Raw genomic sequence first — 18,530 nt, 5'->3', positions numbered from 1 at the left:
AGAATTGTGTTTGGTCTCATCCTTTTTAAAACAATGCAGTGGCTACCTTGAATCAAATGAAATCAAAGACGAGTGGTGTGTCTGTTTATCAGCTACGAGGACATTTTACTTTAAAATTTTAATTTGAAGGGGAAAAATTATTTATACATGAGAGAATGTTCTATAGTAATAAGACTCCATTAAGATTTTTTTTTTTTTTTTTTTTGTCATTAGAGGTCTGAACAAATAGCCAGAGGTCTGAACAAATAGCCAGATGTAAGTGAAGGGACTGTTTGTCATTTCTGTAGCACAGCTCAGCTGTCCCTGTGAAACAGTGAACATGAAGTTTGGCTCAAGCTAGGCATCTTCTCGTGCTATGATGACAGGTATTTGGAACCTCTTGAATCGCTGCTTATGACCATTAAAATCACAATCTGCATTTCACTCCCTTTGTATGGAGACCCCAGAGGTAGGTGACAGGGTGCTCACACTAGCCTGGCTCTCAGAATGTACCAGCCTTATGACACTCCACCCTGATCTTCAGTACCTCTGTTATGTGTCTTTTTCAGAGCAGCCATATGTACACTGCCTCTTGGTCTCACTTGGCCTCTGCTTGTCACCCAGCATGTTTCCCAGTGCGAACTGTTGGGGCATTGTTTGGTGCCCATGCTGCTGGCTTATGATGCTTGCACAAACATGTGCATAGGAACAAACAGACAGCACCACTGAGCCATTAGCATGCGGCGGGTTCTCAAATGTTCACTTGAGGTTTCTCTTAGCGGTTTTCTACCAGAGGATTGGACTGTCTCTCCAGAAAAAAAAAAAAAAAAAAAAAAAAAAAAAAAAAAAAAAAGCAAAACTTTGCTTTTATAGTTCTTACCACAATAAGTTACTCTGCCAATAAAAATGGACAACACAGAGGGTTTTGTTAAGGTATTGCCTTTTTGTTGCGATTTTGTATTTTCATCCAGCATGTATTTATGAATTTATTACATTTGGTGTTTAGAAACATAAAAAGTAAAATAACAACAACAAAGAAAAAGACAAAGGACAAAAATGCAAAACTACTAACTAGTGAAGGTGTGGGGTAAGGGGAACATTGATTCTTCTGGGGGGATGTTGGTCTGATGCAGCTACACTGGAAGCAAGTATTCAGGTCACTCAAGAAACTCCAAATAGTCATGTGTGAACTCCACTGCACCACTCCCGGTGTGTACCTGAAGGACTCTAAGACAGCATTCCGCTGAGATCTGCACACACAGGTTTATTGCTGCACTACTCACAGCCAAGATATGGAACAAACCTAGATGTCCATCAGAAGGTAAGTGAAGGCAGTTGGTACATGGATGGTGGGGGATGTTATTCAGCTGTAAAGAATGATGTAATTATGGCACATGCAGGGAAATGGATGGAGAGTATCATGTTAAGCAAAACAAGCCAGACTCAGAAAGAAATGCTAGGTTTTGCTCATATATAAAACACAGATTGACGTGTGTGTGTGTGTGTGTGTGTGTGTTGTAGTGTGAATATAGAAAGAGGGTATGAAAGGGGAAGAAAGGTCTGAAAGGGGAAGCGACAAGAAAAGGTGATGGGATGGATATGATGTAAGCAGGAGGAGGGACTGCTGGGGAAAGGAAGGGGACTAACAGAGGTAGAAGACAGACAAGAGGGCACTGATGATAAGGATAGAAACAAAGCATAATGACAGAGATGCAGGAACATGAAATGTCACAGTGAAATCCACAGGCTTGTGTGCTAGCAAAAAAAAATCTAATAAATGTTATAAATGTTAAAAGTTAATGTTAAATGTTAAAAATATTATAGATATTAAAAAATGTTTAAAACTTAGTGAATGTTAAATAACCTAATGTTAAATGTTAAAAAAAAATGTTAAATAGGCTTAAATAATAAATGTTATTATTGTGTTAAATGTTAAACATTAAAAAGACTTAAAAGAAAGTAACAATTGCTATTCATATAGATGTGCTTTTTATATAACAATAACTTCTAGAATAGATTTTATTTATTTACTCAAATTTATTTATTTTAAAAAGGTGGGGTGTGTGTGTGTGAGCTCGCACGCGAGTGTGTGTTCATGCCAGACTGCACATGTTGGGTCAGGGGACAACTTGCAGGAGTCAGTAATCTCCTTTCACTGTGTGGATTGTGGGAATTGAGCTCATGTCTTTAGACTTGGGAGGACCAAAGAAACCTATAGTTAAATTCTTTATTCCACAGATGACTTAACTAAGGCTCCCCACCTCAAGAGAACCCACAGACGCTTGGCACTTGGGGTAGAACCTGGGCCTCAGAGTCACTGCTTTTCCCATCTCACTCCAGGCATGCTCCATGGGATTGATTCAGGTCCTCCTTGGCCCTGCTAGTGTCTGATTACTCTGACCTCCAGTCAGCTTGTGCCCTGAGGGATCATATGCTCATCAGGTGCTGCCTGTAGCTAGGCCCACTGCCTTCAAGTGTGTTTAAGTCACGAGGTCTCCCACTTTCAGAGTTTAGGTTTGTAAGCATTTTTCTCTGTTCTTAGTTGTTGCAGGATGCTGCAGCTGAATTAGAAATGTTAAAATGTTTATTTAGAAAAAGCTCAATAAATTTACATATAGAGAGATGAGTAACCATACCTCATCTACAGGATTTTTAATAAAATCTACATTGTAAAAATTCAGTACCCCAGAACACTTAGCGGTTTCCACTTGAAAACAGAGTAAAGCAAAACAAAACAAAGCAACGACGACAACAACAACAACAAAAACAAAACAGGTAACGATCACATACACAGAGTCATACAATAATCTGGACAAAAAGCTCTGTGATTTTTTTCAGGTATGTCTTTGTGGCTGACTGCACATTGGAGAAGCAATCAAAGATGTACACAACCCAAGGATTCCCTCCAACAAAACGGGGTACCACCTAGGAGCTTTTTCCCCTCAGTCAAAGACATGGCTTGCTTCCTTAGTGAAAAGGAAGCATCTTTTTCGAGCCATTTCCTTCTCCTTGTAAGAGGCACCCTGTTAGAAGAGACCAACAATTTCTGCTTCCATTGTTCAGCCAGACTATGAAAATGTAAAGATGTCCACTCTGTTCACTAGAGCCACCCCTATCACTAATGTAGGGTGTCAAATGCAGTCTGAAAATACAGTCAAAAGGTAACAGGAAAAGAAAATGTCCTGTGAGTGAGACACACAGGCAGTATATTCACCCCAGAAAGGGAACCCACAGCAAATCAAAGTAACCAAGGCACCAGAGTCCAACTTGGTGATCCAGTGAATTTTTACGGGAGTTACTAACAGGAGTATGGGTGGGTGGGTGGGGTTCCCTATAGGAGCAGGGATGACTTAAAAGCAGCTACTTCCTTCAAAAGCCCACCCCAGGTCTGGTGATAGCTCTTGAAAGCTGTAACCCGGAGCTCCGTACAATGTGCAAGCAGACCAGCAGGTCTGAGAAAGCTCCCCTGGGCAGCTTGGCTGGTATGTCTCCCCTCCCAGCAACTGTCTTCTGAGTCTATAAATTTGTTTAGGGAGTTTCGACTTTCGCTTCTTTCTTCCCAGACATGGGATGTTTGTTTACTGTCTCTTTGTCCACTGAGGGAGTGTTTCCATTCAGAGGAAACAACTGTTCTACAAGGGAAGGAAGGAGATTCAGAGGAGATACAAATGGCAACAAATAAACAGAAAACAACAAATAAAACAGAAAGCATAAGTACATTTTCTGGACTATCTCGGTGTAAATTCAATAAATGCTTCAATGGAAAAACAAGGGAAGGGGCCAGGGTGATGGGTCATTTGGTGAGAGCTCCAAGCCTGATACTCTGAATTTTCATACTCATGTCTCTCTCTCTCTCTCTCTCTCTCTCTCTCTCTCTCTCTCTCTCTCTCTCTCTCTCTCTCTATATCTCAATGTAATTTCTAGAAAAGCCAAAGGAGGAGGAAAGATTTTAAGCAGTAATTGGAAATAAGAGACTTCAGGTAGAAGCCTTACTTCTGATTATGAAGATTGTTGAATTCTAAACTGCTCATTTATGGAGTTGTATACGTTCTCAGGCTTCTGAAAGGTTTGAATGTCTTGTATTCTAAAATCTTGGAGAAAATATTCTTAAATTTAAATCTGGAGAAGCATGATTAAATTCTTGAGAGTTTGATTTATTAAAGGCACCCTGGGGTTGTTTATACAAATTGAGCTGTTTTCTCAGTGTCCAGCTTTGCATATGATTTGATTAGTCTTTGATTTGTGTATACATCCTCAGAGGGTCACTCCTGTGTTCCTTTCCAGACGAAAAGGTCAGCTTCTTGATAGATTTTTTAGAATAGGAAAAACGACCCTCTATCCCATTATAGTTTCTATCTTGATACCATTGACAACAGACTTTCTTCTGAGAAGACTCCAAGGTCTGCCACTCCCTTTGTTTCCCAGAAAAGTAACCCAGTGCCTGGCATGTGGCAGATACTTAGTAACCACCTACCATAATGTGATTCTTAGCCTGGGATTTAATTTTCAACTGCCTGTAGGATACATTTACCTATATTTTATTTGTGTGTGTGTGTGTGTGTGTGCGCGCGCGCGTGCGCGCGCGCGCGCATGCGTCATCCTGTCACTCTTGTATAAGGAGGCTAGGAGGTGATATCAGGTGTCCTGTCTCTTGTTCTTCCTCATCCCCTTAAGACAGAGTCTATATTGAACCTGTAGCTTCCTGGTGTTTTTTTTTTTTTTTTTTTTTTTTTCCTGGCTAGCCAAGCAAGCTGGAATCATTAGAGGCATGTGCAGCCATACTTGGCTTTTATATAGGTTCTGGGCAGCCAAACTCAGGTCTTCAGGTTTGTGTATGTTTAATTCATACTTGAAACCCCGCCCCCGCCCCGGCCATCTTGCCAGCCTCTTACTTGTTAACTAAAAAATTGAACACATTTATATATATAAATTTTGTGTGGTTAAAGGTTTCTATTTCAAGTAGATTGTTTAGGAGTTTAGTAAAGGCACACATGCATGCAGCTACCCCCAAAATAAATAGTTCCAACACTCCCCACATTCTCTTGAGCCATTTGCCATCCGAGCCCCTCTTCCATTTTATGCAAACTAGCTGCACACAGCCACTGGGCCAAGTTGTATCATTTTATATTAGTTTTCATTTTCTAAAAAATAATTTTATACATTACATACTATACTATGTACTTTTTTGTACATGGCTTTTTTGTGAGTATGATCTTTTCAAATATATTTATTTGTTAACATGTTTATTTTGTCTTATCGTTGAGTTCTTTCCCATTGTTTCTATAGGCTACACTTTTAATCTGGTAATGAATATTTAGTTGTTTCAATGTTTTGACTAACACTAAGCAAATTACCATGGATACTGACAAATAACTTACATCACATAACTTATTTTGTGTGTAAACACCAAGGAGCAGAACAGATGCATCCTACACCAAGAAACTTCAAATTGTTTTAAATATCGCTTTCAACATTTTACTTTCTTGCCAGCAATGCTCGAGTGTTTGTTACATGGCATCTTCACTAACACTTCACTAACACACCGAGTGCTTTTGTTTTGGTTTGTTGGTTTGTTTTTATACTCCAGTGGCTAGATAGTGCTTTCTCACACTCATTTTAAAATTGACATGTCTGGACTTCTGAATTCCCAGTCATTTCCAGCTTACCGGGTGCCACTTTGGATTTGTAGTTTAAAAATGTAACGTTCATACCATTCTACAAAAAAAAAAAAAAGTTAGAAATTAAAATAACAAACCATTAATTGCACCATTTTCATTCTCTTGGGGTAAGGGATATCTTTTCTTTGCTGTATTTTTAGTATCCTGCATGTCTACATTTATTATTATGCTGTTATGTAGTAAACTCTCCTGAATTATATGCCCTCAGTGGGGAGGTGTTCTGAGTTATATAAGAAATCATGATCAGTAAACCACAGAAAGCAAGCCAATAAAGCAAGACTCCCCCCCCTCCCCCTGCTTCCCCCATCATTTCTGCTTCAGTTCTTGTCTTGAGTTCCTGCCCTCTATTACCCACAGGGTGGATTGTGATCCTGACATTCAAGCCAAATAATCCTTCATCTCCCTGTGCAGGTTAGTTGTTGACTTGACACAAGGTAGGGTCATGTAGGAGGAGTGAATCTCAATTGAGAAAATGTCTCCATCAGATGGACCTGTAGGCAAGTCTGTAAAGCATTTTCTTGATTAAAAGTTAATTGGGAGGGCCCAGCTCACTGTGGTTGGTACCATCCATAAACTGGTGGCCTTAGGTGGTATAAAAAATTTGAACAAGCTAGTAAGCAGTATTCCTCTGTGACCTTTGCTTCAGCTCCTGTCTCCAGGTTCCTGTCCTGTTTGAGTTCCTGCTTTGGCTTCCCTGAAGGATGGATTGTGATCCAGAAATATAAACCAAACAAACCCTCTCCTCCCCAAGATGCTTTTTGTCTTGGTGTTTATCCCACCAGTAGGAAACTATCTAGAACACAGAGTAGACTTGTTGGGAGCCAACTTTAGTAGAAAGCGGCTAGATCAACTTTGCAGCCATCTGGAACCATATACCCTGATGAAAGACTTGGTTGTTAAAAGCCTATAACAGCTGAAGCACACTCTGATAAATATATTGTTTATCCCACATAGCTTGTTTTGCTGTTTAGTGACCTCAGCTGTATGGTGCACGTGGTAAAGTGTTTTCACCTGTGTTCTCCTGCTTGTGTATATAAATACCTCAGAATTCCCTTCAATAAGGGAGACTTGAGAAAATAGAAGAGACTGAATCACACCCTGTCTTGTCTCCATTCTTCGAGTCTCTTGCCCCAAGAGCCACACTGTCTCTTGACCAGAGCACCTAGCAACCAAAACGTTGAGGCAGAGTAAGGGACTCAACATTAGTGGCGCCCGAACAGGGACTCCAGTAAGCGGGATACAGTGGAAGACACCCTGCGCTGGAGAACCAGTCGACTGACGGAGCTGGCTGAATTCGGAAGTGAAACAAAGGTGATTGCATAGTAACAAAAACGGGGCAAGAAATAAGTAAGCAGAAACAGAGGAAAAAGGTTTTAAAGATGCAAGGAGTAAATTGCAGGCTGCTTTGAGTCAAGAGAGCCAACAGATAAATAGATAAAGGTTATAGTAACGAAAATGGGGCAAGAAATAAGTGAGTAAAAACAGATGAAAAGGGCTTTAAAGACGAGAGGAATAAATAGAAGGCTGCTCTAGACAGAGAGCTAAGCAGAATGATAATGTTAATTGATTTAACTTTCAAAATGGGTGTGATTTTGAGTTATATAGTTATAGTTTTCTGGATAAAAACTCAATGTAAAGGTTTTTCTAGTTACTGGCTTAAGGAAAGGCTGATTTGGGAAAAAGGGGTTTTCTATGAGTTTTCTGATGAGGTCATTAAGGTAGTAGTTATGTCTTCCAGAATTATATGGATCAGACATGACAGAGGTAGGCCTCCAGAACACTAGATTCCAGAGAATCAAAATAATTATCTTGATACTAAACCTTGTTTTGAGATTTGTATATTGCAGAATACACAGCTTTGGAGAATGAATCTTATCACCTGCATGTTCACCGATGCCCTGGACTTCCAGCTGGATGCAGTTAAGACAGACTTCAGATGCTTATCAATTTACCCTTCCCCTCATTCCTCTTCTAAAAGTCAATGCCCATGTTCAGCTTGAAGAAGTTAATGAGGAGTCAGCGCCCCAATTCCCTGGACTTGGGGACTGAGGTGGTTAATATTAGGCTGTCTTAATCTGTATAATTGTTACTAAGCTGATGCAAAATTCAAGGATTTCATTGGTATAAATTTGTGGGTACAAGGCTTAGACCTTTCACTTCTCCAACAGGGGAAGTTGTGTGTTGCCTTAAAGAGTGTTGCTTTTATATCAACAGTTTAGATATTAAGTCTCTTGTCTCTCGGGTTCATGCTGTTCAAACTGATGGCTTTGGTACGGCAACAGATAACAAATGAAGCCCATACAGGTCCGCTATTACAGGCTGGAAGTAGGGGACTCTGAAACCTCTGTCATCAAGACTGATGAGGATTAACCCCTAACTTACGAGATAAGTCGGATAGCCAATGACGGGTAAGAGAGCATATTGAGACCCTTGCCCCTAAAATAAGGGAGGCCTCACCATCTTAAGTGAGGCTGGGGTCCTTTGTTCCAACCTAGGACAGGCACGGTTTCTGTAAGTTTTCCCAGCCTTCCCTTTTGAAAAAAATTTAAAAAGGGGGACCTGTTGGGAGCCAACTTTAGTAGAAAGCGGCTAGATCAACTTTGCAGCCATCTGGAACCATATACCCTGATGAAAGACTTGGTTGTCAAAAGCCTATAACAGCTGAAGCACACTCTGATAAATATATTGTTTATCCCACATAGCTTGTTTTGCTGTTTAGTGACCTCAGCTGTATGGTGCACGTGGTAAAGTGTTTTCACCTGTGTTCTCCTGCTTGTGTATATAAATACCTCAGAATTCCCTTCAATAAGGGAGACTTGAGAAAATAGAAGAGACTGAATCACACCCTGTCTTGTCTCCATTCTTCGAGTCTCTTGCCCCAAGAGCCACACTCTCTCTTGACCAGAGCACTTAGCCCCAAAAGCGTTGAGGCAAAGCATTGAGGCCGAGTGTGGGCCTCAACAAGACTGAATTCAAATCTGGTAGTTTTTCAGGATCTGCAAAGCAGGTAAGCTGTTCAGAAGGCCGCGATGTCTTTGGAAACAAGAATATACATGATCACAACAGAGATGAATACAAAATGCTTATTCAGGTTGGAATCCTTAAAAGACCAGACATATTTTTAAAACATACTTATCATTTATTAAAACAATCTAGTGTGAGTATTTCTGAAAAAAAAAACATTAAACTGAGTAGGTCAGCTTTCTATAACTTTAAAAAATCAACATTAAACCGAGTAGGTCAGCTTTCTATAACTTAAAAAAAAATCAACAAAGTTAGTGACATATCTTCTTGGATGTCTCAAGCAGGAACCAGAGTTTTCCATGGGAGGTGGCAGAACATGAGCTTCATACATGCTTCTGGAATGCAGGAATGAAGGAGGAGTGGAGGCTCAAAGTCCTCCTCAAGAATGCAGGCACCAAGTCAACATAAAAGGTGAAGCCTGCAGAGTGGCAGGAATTAGGTACTCGATGTACTATGAAGCCTAAGTGATAATCCTGGAGTAGAAATAAGTCAAATTTCCTCCCTCATCAATTAAGATAAGAGAGCCTCTTGATAGAGAAGAAACCATTACTTATTCCCTTCTTTCCCGCTCCACCTGGGCAAGTGCCCTGTGCAGTTAGAAGTTAGAAGAGACAATGAAAAAAGTTTCGGAGCCAACTCGGCCTTGGTTATTAAGCAAGCTCAATTTTCAGTCTTCTGCATAGTGTGAAGTCTGTGTGAAGTGACTCTAGATTTGAGCTGTAGGAGCACAGGGCTTCCGTTGCTGGGTGGGGAATCAGAGAAGACTCTTAAGTCTATCCCTATTGCATTTGACCTAGACCGAATCAACAACTGTTCATGAAGGAGTGACTTTGGTTTTTCTGGATCGTTGACTGTGAAAACAGAAGAAAAGGGGTTCAAATGTCTGGCTGTCATAATAAGAACCTGTGAGGAGGAAAGTAAGAGTCGTGCTTCCTGCGCCTCCAAACTACTGCGTGGGTCGCAATCTCCCCTTTGTAAGATGCTGGGTGCTGTAGAAGAAATACAGGAGCCAGCTATAGGAGGTTCATCTGGCTCCCTGCCCCAGTACTTTCGGTACTTCAGCCCAGTTTAGCCCCCAAGGCACAACGCTTGGTCAAGGCAGAACTGGTGTAGAAGCGCACCGTTGGCATCTCCTTTCTTCTCGGAGCATCTTTTAGAAGATTTTTGAAGACTGACATCCATGCTTTGGGTGGCACCAGGAAGTAGGTGACACATACATCTCAGATAAGTCCTGCTCACTGAAGATGCTCTCAGGTCGTCTGGTCAGCCAGTGTGCGCGGACACGGCGCAAGCGGGGCGGGGAGGAGGGGGTGTCGGAAAGCCAGAACCGACTCCTTCGTTACCCCGCGCTCAAGGTACGCGGCGGGGCGGTACTTCCTGACCCCGGAAGAGAAAGTTGTTTTGGGGAAGGGGAGAGAGAAAAAAAAGGCACGGTGAGTAAAATGAAAACTCCAAAGTTGTTCTGATCCCTCTGGCCTTCGGTCCCTGCCTTCCTTAGGACCTTTTTGGGGCGCGGCTCCCTCTAGAATCGCACGCTGTGCGACTCCCCGCGGAGGAGAGGACCGCAGGAGCACCGGCTCCCGACCCTGCGGGAGAGCCGGGTCTCCAGGAAAACCCGGAGCGGAGCATCCCCGGCCGGGACACGCCCTCCGGGTGCCGCCGTGTGCGCATGCCCAGTGCGCGGCGGTCGGGAGTAGGAAGCGGAGCGCGGCGGAGGGGGCGGTGGGAGGGGACGCTCTGACTGTGGCGAAGGCGCGGGACGCGGCGAGGGTTCCCGCGGCTTCCTCCGAACGATCGGGACCGTGGAGCCTTTGCGAGGCGCGAGCGAGCTTGGGGCCAGCAACGAGCGCGGAGCGGGCGGCGGGCGGGGAGCACCGGGGCGGCCGGGCGGAGCGGGCTCCGAGCCCCGGGCTCCGCGGCTCGGCGGGACACAGCTCTGGTGGTGGAGGCGGCGATGTTCCACTGCATTCCCCTGTGGCGGTGCAACCGTCATGTGGAGGCCATCGATAAGCGCCACTGCTCGCTGGTCTACGTCCCCGAGGAGATCTACCGGTATGCCCGCAGCCTGGAGGAGCTGCTGCTGGACGCTAACCAGCTCCGGGAGCTCCCTGAGGTGAGTGTCCACCTCACCTGGCTCGTTGGCCGGGTCCGTGCGCTCCTCCGCTGATTGCTTCGCTCCGGGAGACTCTGGTCAGCGGGAAAGCCCTCAACCGTCCCTGTCCCTCCTTGCTTCCCGATTAACCCCATCCTCCAATAAAAGTTCTTTTTCATTTATACCGAAAGACTTGGTATTTAACAAGTAGTTACTTGCTGAGTGGAGAAACGTTCTGTCCACTAAGCAGCTGAGAGCCACGTCTGGGAACTAACACCGGTTAGGTGAGAAGCCAGGTAGCTCACACTGTTCCCAGCTGGGGGCGACCATGCGTCCCATCACGCCCCAGGGCCGATCGGCTAGCAGCCAGTTCTCGGGCTAGTGGCCCGGAGCTCCTCTTTTTGGGCTAAAGCAGGTCTCAGAGGACATTGGGACCAAGCAGCGCGAGAACGTAAGCTTTAGTATCTTTGCATCTGTAAGGAATGTGCTCCTAGCCTTATCTCTGCAGGCTGTGCCCTGGAGAGATGGCGCTTTATCGGCTTCAGTGGCCCCATGGCGGCATTGGGGTGCTGGGCAGGAGGAGAGCTGTTGCAGGTGCCCAGGTTCCCGCCGCTGGGGCACTGCGTGCGTGGACCTGTTGCGTGGTTGGAACTGTGATGAACGTGTGTAGTGGCTCCCGCTGCGAGTCAGCCCTGCTGCCGCTGTCGTTCCGCCACCACAGAGATTGCTTGGGTCTCTCCTATCACTAATGCTGTACCTATTCAGAGTTGTTTACGAAAATTAGTCGTCTTGCCGCACCGAAGTTGGCCAGTGACAGATACTGATTGTGCTTCTAGGAGGCTGGGGTAGACGCTGGACTTTTAACCCTTGAATTTGCCTCAGGATTTTAGCTTTAACTGTTAAAGAGGACGCATCCTTAACCCAGGTGTAAGGAGGAAGTAAGCCCGTGGCAATCCAAAGGTGCAGGAAATGGAAGCCGGCTGGGAGGCCTGGACAGAGCCTAAAGGCCTGAGCCTCGGAATGCAAATACCTTGTTTGTCCTTTGTAAACGCTAATGTTCTGCCATTTTCAAAGAAACTCTGATCAGCTGTCTGGTTTGTTGGAACACGGACTGATAAGGATCTCCAGTGCCGATAGAGTTTAGAAAATCAGAAGTGTGTTTCTCTCAACATCTTTAGTGAAGTTCATCTTGAACTAACTTTCCTTGGTTCCCATGGCCTTCTCTGTGTAATCACAAAGATTACCCTCACTAGGTATCTGCAGAGCACCCCTCCCACCCCTTAATTTAATTCAGTAGGGAAACCATCCAGTTCCCTCCGGCACGTATTATTTTGCAGGCATTTTCAAACACATGATCTGGTTTTTTTAGCTTATTTTACTTAAGTGGTAAGCTCACTGCTTTAAGTTGTATAATTTTTGAAATGTAGCAAATGTTACTTAATACTCTTCAAGGGATTTGAAATAAAGTTACTAAAGACATAGCAAAAAAGCTCTCGACTATAAACTTTCCAGTGCTTTCTGTAGTATTTGTGTTTTATTGTGGAAGTGGAAGCCTTCTTTGGGTTGGATTGGCTTTTCACTCCGTTCTGTAGTTTGTGAGTTTTTCTGTAATGCTGGAGAATTTTGCTTGGCGTAGGAGATTCAGAGTTCTGGAAGTGTCAGGTATTTTTGCAGATGGTAAATGCTAACTGGGAGACTCCAAAGAAGGTCTGATGGCATTCTGTGAATACACTAAATAAACATTTTGAAGTCAATGGATGGGCTTTCTTATTGGTAAGTTGCCAGACAGGAACAACAACTACCTTGAAAGTCTGTCTGTTTCCTTCAGTCTTTCCTTGGGCTAGCCATTGTTCATGTTTGAGATCATGTGACTCATTACTGTTGCTCACTGGTGCGTCTGGCTTCTAACTCCAAGCTCCTGTCTGCTCACCACCATATCACCCCTCTTTCTGGAAAAAGCTTCAAAGATTCTTAGTGTGCTGGCCATACCAGCTGTATGTTTTATTGCCTATAATTTGGGAGCATATCCGAAAGGGAGGCTTGTACCCTCTACCTGGGCAGCAGGCTTTGGAGTAATGATAGATACCTACACTCCCCTGAAAGGTCTGCAACCTCTCATTTGCTCCAACATTTTCATTTACAAATTGAGACGCAGAATTGCAGTGATTTTTCTCAGGGCTCTGCACTTTGTTAGGTAGATGCAGTGTCTGGCTACCTCCATTTATTGAAGCGTCAGACAACTGCAATCACGTGGAACACATAGGGTGAGTCTGGCCTGTCTGTTTCTCACAGCCGTGAAACCTTAGCTTTTTAGTCCCTCCTTTTTGAGTCATGTGACTTAAACTTGGCCTCGTGAAGCATTTATTGAGGTACCACTACTTACTAGTTATTAGGAATATAGAGATTAAAGAAGCCATGATTCTTATGCGCTGTTCTAAGTTTTGTGGGGAGACTGATGACTTAAATATGTGAGTATGGGGTAGAGAGGGTACCTTACTTATCTCATCAGCTGACTCGCTAGCCACAGACATGTTGGTAATAACTTACCTAATCTACTACCTCAGAGCATTGTGTGGCTTCTCAGCAGTGCAGGTAGAGGGGTCAGGACCCTCGTCTCGAGCTTGCCTTTGGTTGGGTTGACAGTCAATTCCAGTCTGACTGCTGCTAGATTCCTCTGGCTTCCGCTGTCCCTGCAGGTAGATTCTTTTGTTGTCTGCACTAACAGTCGCACTCTTAACTCCTTGAAGTGTCTGCATGCCTTTGTTCTCTCCTGTAAGCACCTAACCTCAGCAGCCCTACGCCCAGGAGGTCTTGCTCAATAAACAGTTGCTTTTCTAGAATTTTCGGTTGTCTCCTCTTGGCCTTTAGCTAATCTTTTGTTGATTGTCTGATGAAAGTATTTTAAACAGCAGTCCCGTCCCCCCCCTTCTTTCTCATATCCTGACTTATTTGTTTTCTAGTTCTAGAGCACTTATCATGACCTAAGCTCAAACCTCATATGCTTGCGTGTTCCTTGTTTGTCTACCCAACTAAATCATTACCTCCACAAGGGCAGGGATGCTCATGGCTGAACCTAGGCCACTATGTGGTACATTGTGAGCCCTTAAGTGCTTGTTCCTGCAACAAAAGAATCTAGCAGCAATGAGTGAGTCTTCCTATTTAGAAGGCTGCCTACCTTCTTGGCCATCATAATTTCCTTCCTGTGGCCTAACTTACACATCTGTAGAAACTAGTAAGTCATCTCTTCTTGTTCAGAATCACATGTCTTTTCTTGGAAGATGCTAGAAGACACTTGGCCACCTTTGAAGTAATTCTTGTACTCTGTGAACATTTGCCATGAATATGACTTCAGTTTTAGCATCTGTAGCTTGCTCTGGCAAGGGGCTGTCATCCCTGTTCAGAACAAGTTGGTCATGTTTCAGTCTTCTCTTTGGAAGTGGTATTTCTCCTTGGAATTCCAGTTCTGAGGGACGGGGCATCCATTTTCCCTGTCTCCAACTTTGAATGATTTTTCCTCTCCATCTGTCTTGTCCCCATGGCCTGTTTTTTTCTCTCAAATGCCCTCTTTCTTTTTGGTCTCTCACACTCACCTGCTTGGTTTCACCTGGATTCCTATGGCCTTTTGGTCATCTTTTTACCAAGGCTCTTTGGGCCTTGTCTTGAAGGAACTGCGTGGCCCACATGTTAGACTTAGATAGTTGAAGACAGTTGGATACTCTCCTCCAGCCTTACTTTCTGCAGATGTTAGGATTACTGCTTTATAGGGTTAGGCTGAGGCTTTAGAAGATTGCTGTAAGTGTGAGAGCTTTCTAAATACTGTAGCAAGAACTTCTTAGTGTTTCTTAGCTGAGGTTTTAAGAGCCCCTTCTTCTTTAAGTTTGTTAAACTCAAATTAAATTTTTGATATGCTTTTCAGCAATTGAAGAAAATCGCACATCCTGCAATGTCCAGATGACTAGTTGTCGCAGAGCGTTCTCTAAGCACTCCTTTTATTTATAGCTAATGAGGGAAGAGCAGATGTATGAGAGTCAGCTGAGGTCTGGAGCTGGAAGAGCAGAGACTCTACTGCACTCTATTAGAGAGACATAACGGAGAGAGGAAGGGGTGACAGCCTCTGTGGTGTAGTTACTCAGAATTAAAACCCGAGGGCCTGCACCTGGTTAATACTACTTAATACACTGTGAGCAGCTGAGTAGCATCTACAAAATTATTTAATTGCTGTGTGATGTCAAGATATTGTTGAGGTCCCCTTTCTTGTCTTTGTTGGGTTTTTAGAGTTATTTTACTTCATAGTTATGTAAGCGCTAAGGCATAGGGCTGATACACCTGTATGTTTAAATGAGCTCAGTTATTCAGTAATAGACCAATTACACATTTAAGGAATGTGAATCCAAAGGGGACCGAAAGGAATGTCTCCCCTACTGATCCACACATTTTCCCAGTTAGAGAAGCAGTTCATTTCTCAGACATCCTGGTATTACTACACGGTTTAGCACTTCATTGCTTTCTGATTGTCTTCTGTGCTGCTTCACGCCTTCCCCATAGATTTCCTTAGTCCCTGTACTCGGAGGTGAGAAAACCAAGCTAGAGAAGCTGTAATTTTCCGGGGTTAGTAGAGATTAGAGTCTAAGAAGCATTTAGATAGTATTTGTGACATAACTGTTACAGCCACCCCTCACTAAGTTCCACACTTTGTAGTAGGTTCTTTACACAAATCATTTTTCTTACTCAGCATAACAACCCATGTTAGCCATTATACTTGCAGTTTTTTCAAATGCAGGAAAATATTGAAGAAAGTTAGGAGAGTGTGAACGTTGGACTCACTCCTCCGTCCCCCATGAGTGACCTGCCTGGGTGGCAGGGAAGGCTGGCAATGGGGACATTTAGGAGGCTCTATTGGAGGCTGATGGAGCTTTGAGGAGTTTTACACTTTGGGGGGAAATGAGAGAAAGCTTTAGAGGTGACAATTCAGAGTGGAAGAGAAAGAGGGAAGAGCAGGTGCGGAGATTGACGGGGCTGCCTGAGGGTGGAGGCCAGCAGCCACACTATAGTAGGGTTGAACCTGCCCTGTTAGCAGGTCGCCATCTTAGGAAAGGAGAGAGGATCATGTTGGGAGATGAGTATAGCCATGAGGTGTAGCCCGAGGAATGATAGCATATTTGAAGGAAAAACAGGGACAAGGCCCCCAGATGTTCACTCCTGGAGTTCTTAGTCTCTGCATTACCTTCCTGTCATGCTGACCCAACTGGACCCGTGTTTCTTTTGTTAATCTATTTCCCTTCAGTGCGGGGCACCTTCATTCAACTAAAATGTTGTTGAGTTTTATATGTAGGCTTGCCTTGGGAGGAAGATGGGAAGAAATGGTGTTGTGGGTAGGAAGAACGTGTATATTTTTTCTATTTTCTAGTAAGTGCATTCATTACGTTTATAAGAGTGTACCCACAGTGACCCTGGTAGCTTCAGGGCTCTGTTTTTGTGAGAAACATGAGTACATCTATGTGCGTGCACTACTATGCCATGAAGTTTCAGTAGACTTGGGATTTGGGGGCTTAACACACTGCTGACTTTATAGAATGTCACTTCTAATGGTGACAGTCTGGAGCATGGGGGAGGGAGGGCTGCAGTGTGTGACAGGCAGCTAGGGAGAGACGCAGTTGACTTCCTCACATGCCCATGGAGGTCATGGGCAAGGCTGACAGGTGTGGATCTTTATCCCAAGCACAGGGCTGAAAGGACGCTTGTCTTCTGCCACAGGATCTGCGTGAAGGGTGCTGAAATCATGGGTCAGGCCTTAGTAAGTACACAGAAGAATCTTCTGGATGTCCATTAACTTTCTCTTAGGTGTAATTTAGTGGACAGAAATGGTAATTTACTGTTGCATGTGGTATTTTAGGAGATCTAATGGTGTGTGTGTGTGTGTGTGTGTGTAGTTTAAATCACCTTGGTGTCCTTGAAGGAAGTTTACTTCGATTATTGTTGGAGAGTGTACTTATGAAGGCTATAACTTCTAGACTTGAGAGATTTGACTCATTTGGGAGAAAATGGTATTTTTTTTTGTTTCTAAGATGTCAAGGGATAAAGTTACCTCAAGGAGTGGATTTGCCCCCTTTGGGTGGAAGGAGGTGGTGTACCTAATTATGGAGTACTCTAGATGATTTCTTGATGGTTTGACTAGGTGGGACCGCCGTGATCCCTTATTGCCACAGTTCACACCTGCTTCTTTGGAAAATATAATTTAGAGGAACAGTCAGCATGTGCTGGAGGTAAAATCTCTGGCTTAGGTGGGCAGTTGTGAGGGCCGGAAGTAGCTTCCAGACCTTTCAGGATGTGACGTGAATTCAGGCTGTTTGACTTGATTCAGAAATGCTAGCTACACACCTCAGGTTTCATGCTGTTACTATAGCTGGCTTGAGCGTGGGCTGGGGTGTCATCATCCTGTTTGGTTTTTATGTTAAGATTGATTTGTGTTCTGTGCTTGATACAGTTAAAGAAAGAAGGAAACCCAATTCTCTTGTAGTGATACCGCCCATTAATTGTTTTGGTTTTCTTTAAAAACCATTTAGTTAGGAAGAGAAGTTTAGCATTCTAGGATTCCTAACATAGATGAGTGTCCCATGGCGGGTGAAGACCAAGTACCTTTGTGTGCCTTGCTCTGCCTTTCTCCGCAGCTGAGCTCAAAGGACCTGACAGTGGATAGAGAGTTGCAGTCGGCTATCTTTTGCAAGATGACACAATGCTGGGTTAGGAGAAAAGAGTCTGAGTTGACATGGTCCTCTTTGGAGAGCAAGGTGACAGTGGCTCAGAGGATAAAGGCAACACAGAGCTTGGGCATCCACTTGGTGTGACGGCCATATGAGTCAGCTGTCCTTTACACCTTGCCTTCTGTGCCGGCCTGAGTCTCTGACTTGAAGAGCGTATGCCTGCCTGACAGTTGTGAGGTTGTTCTAGTTGTGACACCTTACATAAGTAGCATATCTGCAGTGAACCTGTGCTTCATTTTGATCATCTTTGAAAACAAAGGAATGACAGTCCCTACCTGGTACAGTTGGGTGAAGATTAACCGTGTTAACACCAGTACAGTAATAGAACAGTAGTTGGCAGATAGGAAAAGACAATGCAGTTTTATCCTTATCCATATTGTTTAGTAACGGAGGCCGGCAGACCTTCATTGTTCCCACCTTTGAATTCTTTCTCCATACTTGGTGAGAGTGACAGAATGCTGCCTCCTACGTGGCTTCCCTGCACTTGCAGGGTAAGTTTGACCACATTTTTGTCATCTGCTTTCTCTGACCTTTTTGCACCTTAACACTGGTGCTGCCCTGAGTCACTAACGCACTATCCCATGGTGTGCACCTTCCTATCGGGGACTGAGACTGTGTGTCTGTGCCTTTGTATTGCCTGGACCACTGCTTCTGATCCTACTGGACAGAGATGAGGAGAAACCCTTTCCTGGGAAGCCTATCTTCTTTCTCTTCTGTGGTCTCTAGAGTCCACTGATAACCACTCTGGACTGCAAAAATCCCTGTCTTCCTTCAAAACAAGTGATGGAAACTACTCCTCCCCCCCCCCCCCCGCACCCCCTCCCCAGACTTTGTGTTTGCTTCTGCTGTTCGTTAAAGCAGCTAGCATAGAGAAGACAAACTATGTACTTGAATGACTTTCTTGAGAAGTCTGTGACCGTTTTTGGGGAGTGAATGAAGTTTAAAATGGGTTTTGAGGTGCGGGAAGGTATCTCAGAGGGTATAGTACTTAACATC

The 18,530-nt window shown here is 43.9% G+C and overlaps 1 protein-coding gene across 2 annotated transcripts in view; it reads left to right on the top strand.

Moving 5' to 3' along the window:
* Positions 1 to 10,430: 10,430 nt before the first annotated feature.
* Lrrc1 (leucine rich repeat containing 1) overlaps positions 10,431 to 18,530 on the top strand; it is a 113,772-nt gene continuing 105,672 nt past the window's right edge. The window contains exon 1 of one of the 2 annotated variants that reach the window (XM_034509192.2): positions 10,431 to 10,794. In XM_034509192.2, the coding sequence (XP_034365083.1) occupies positions 10,636 to 10,794 (159 nt within the window). In that variant the 5' untranslated portion in view covers positions 10,431 to 10,635. Of the gene's footprint in view, positions 10,795 to 11,097; positions 11,225 to 18,530 lie in introns of those variants that run through there. The other variant, XM_076937919.1, reaches the window with a different exon arrangement.

This window comes from Arvicanthis niloticus, chromosome 7 (assembly GCF_011762505.2).
Source record: "Arvicanthis niloticus isolate mArvNil1 chromosome 7, mArvNil1.pat.X, whole genome shotgun sequence".
Lineage (NCBI taxonomy): Eukaryota > Metazoa > Chordata > Mammalia > Rodentia > Muridae > Arvicanthis > Arvicanthis niloticus.
Note: the sequence above shows the minus strand (reverse complement) of the source record. Positions and strands in the feature narration are given on the sequence as shown.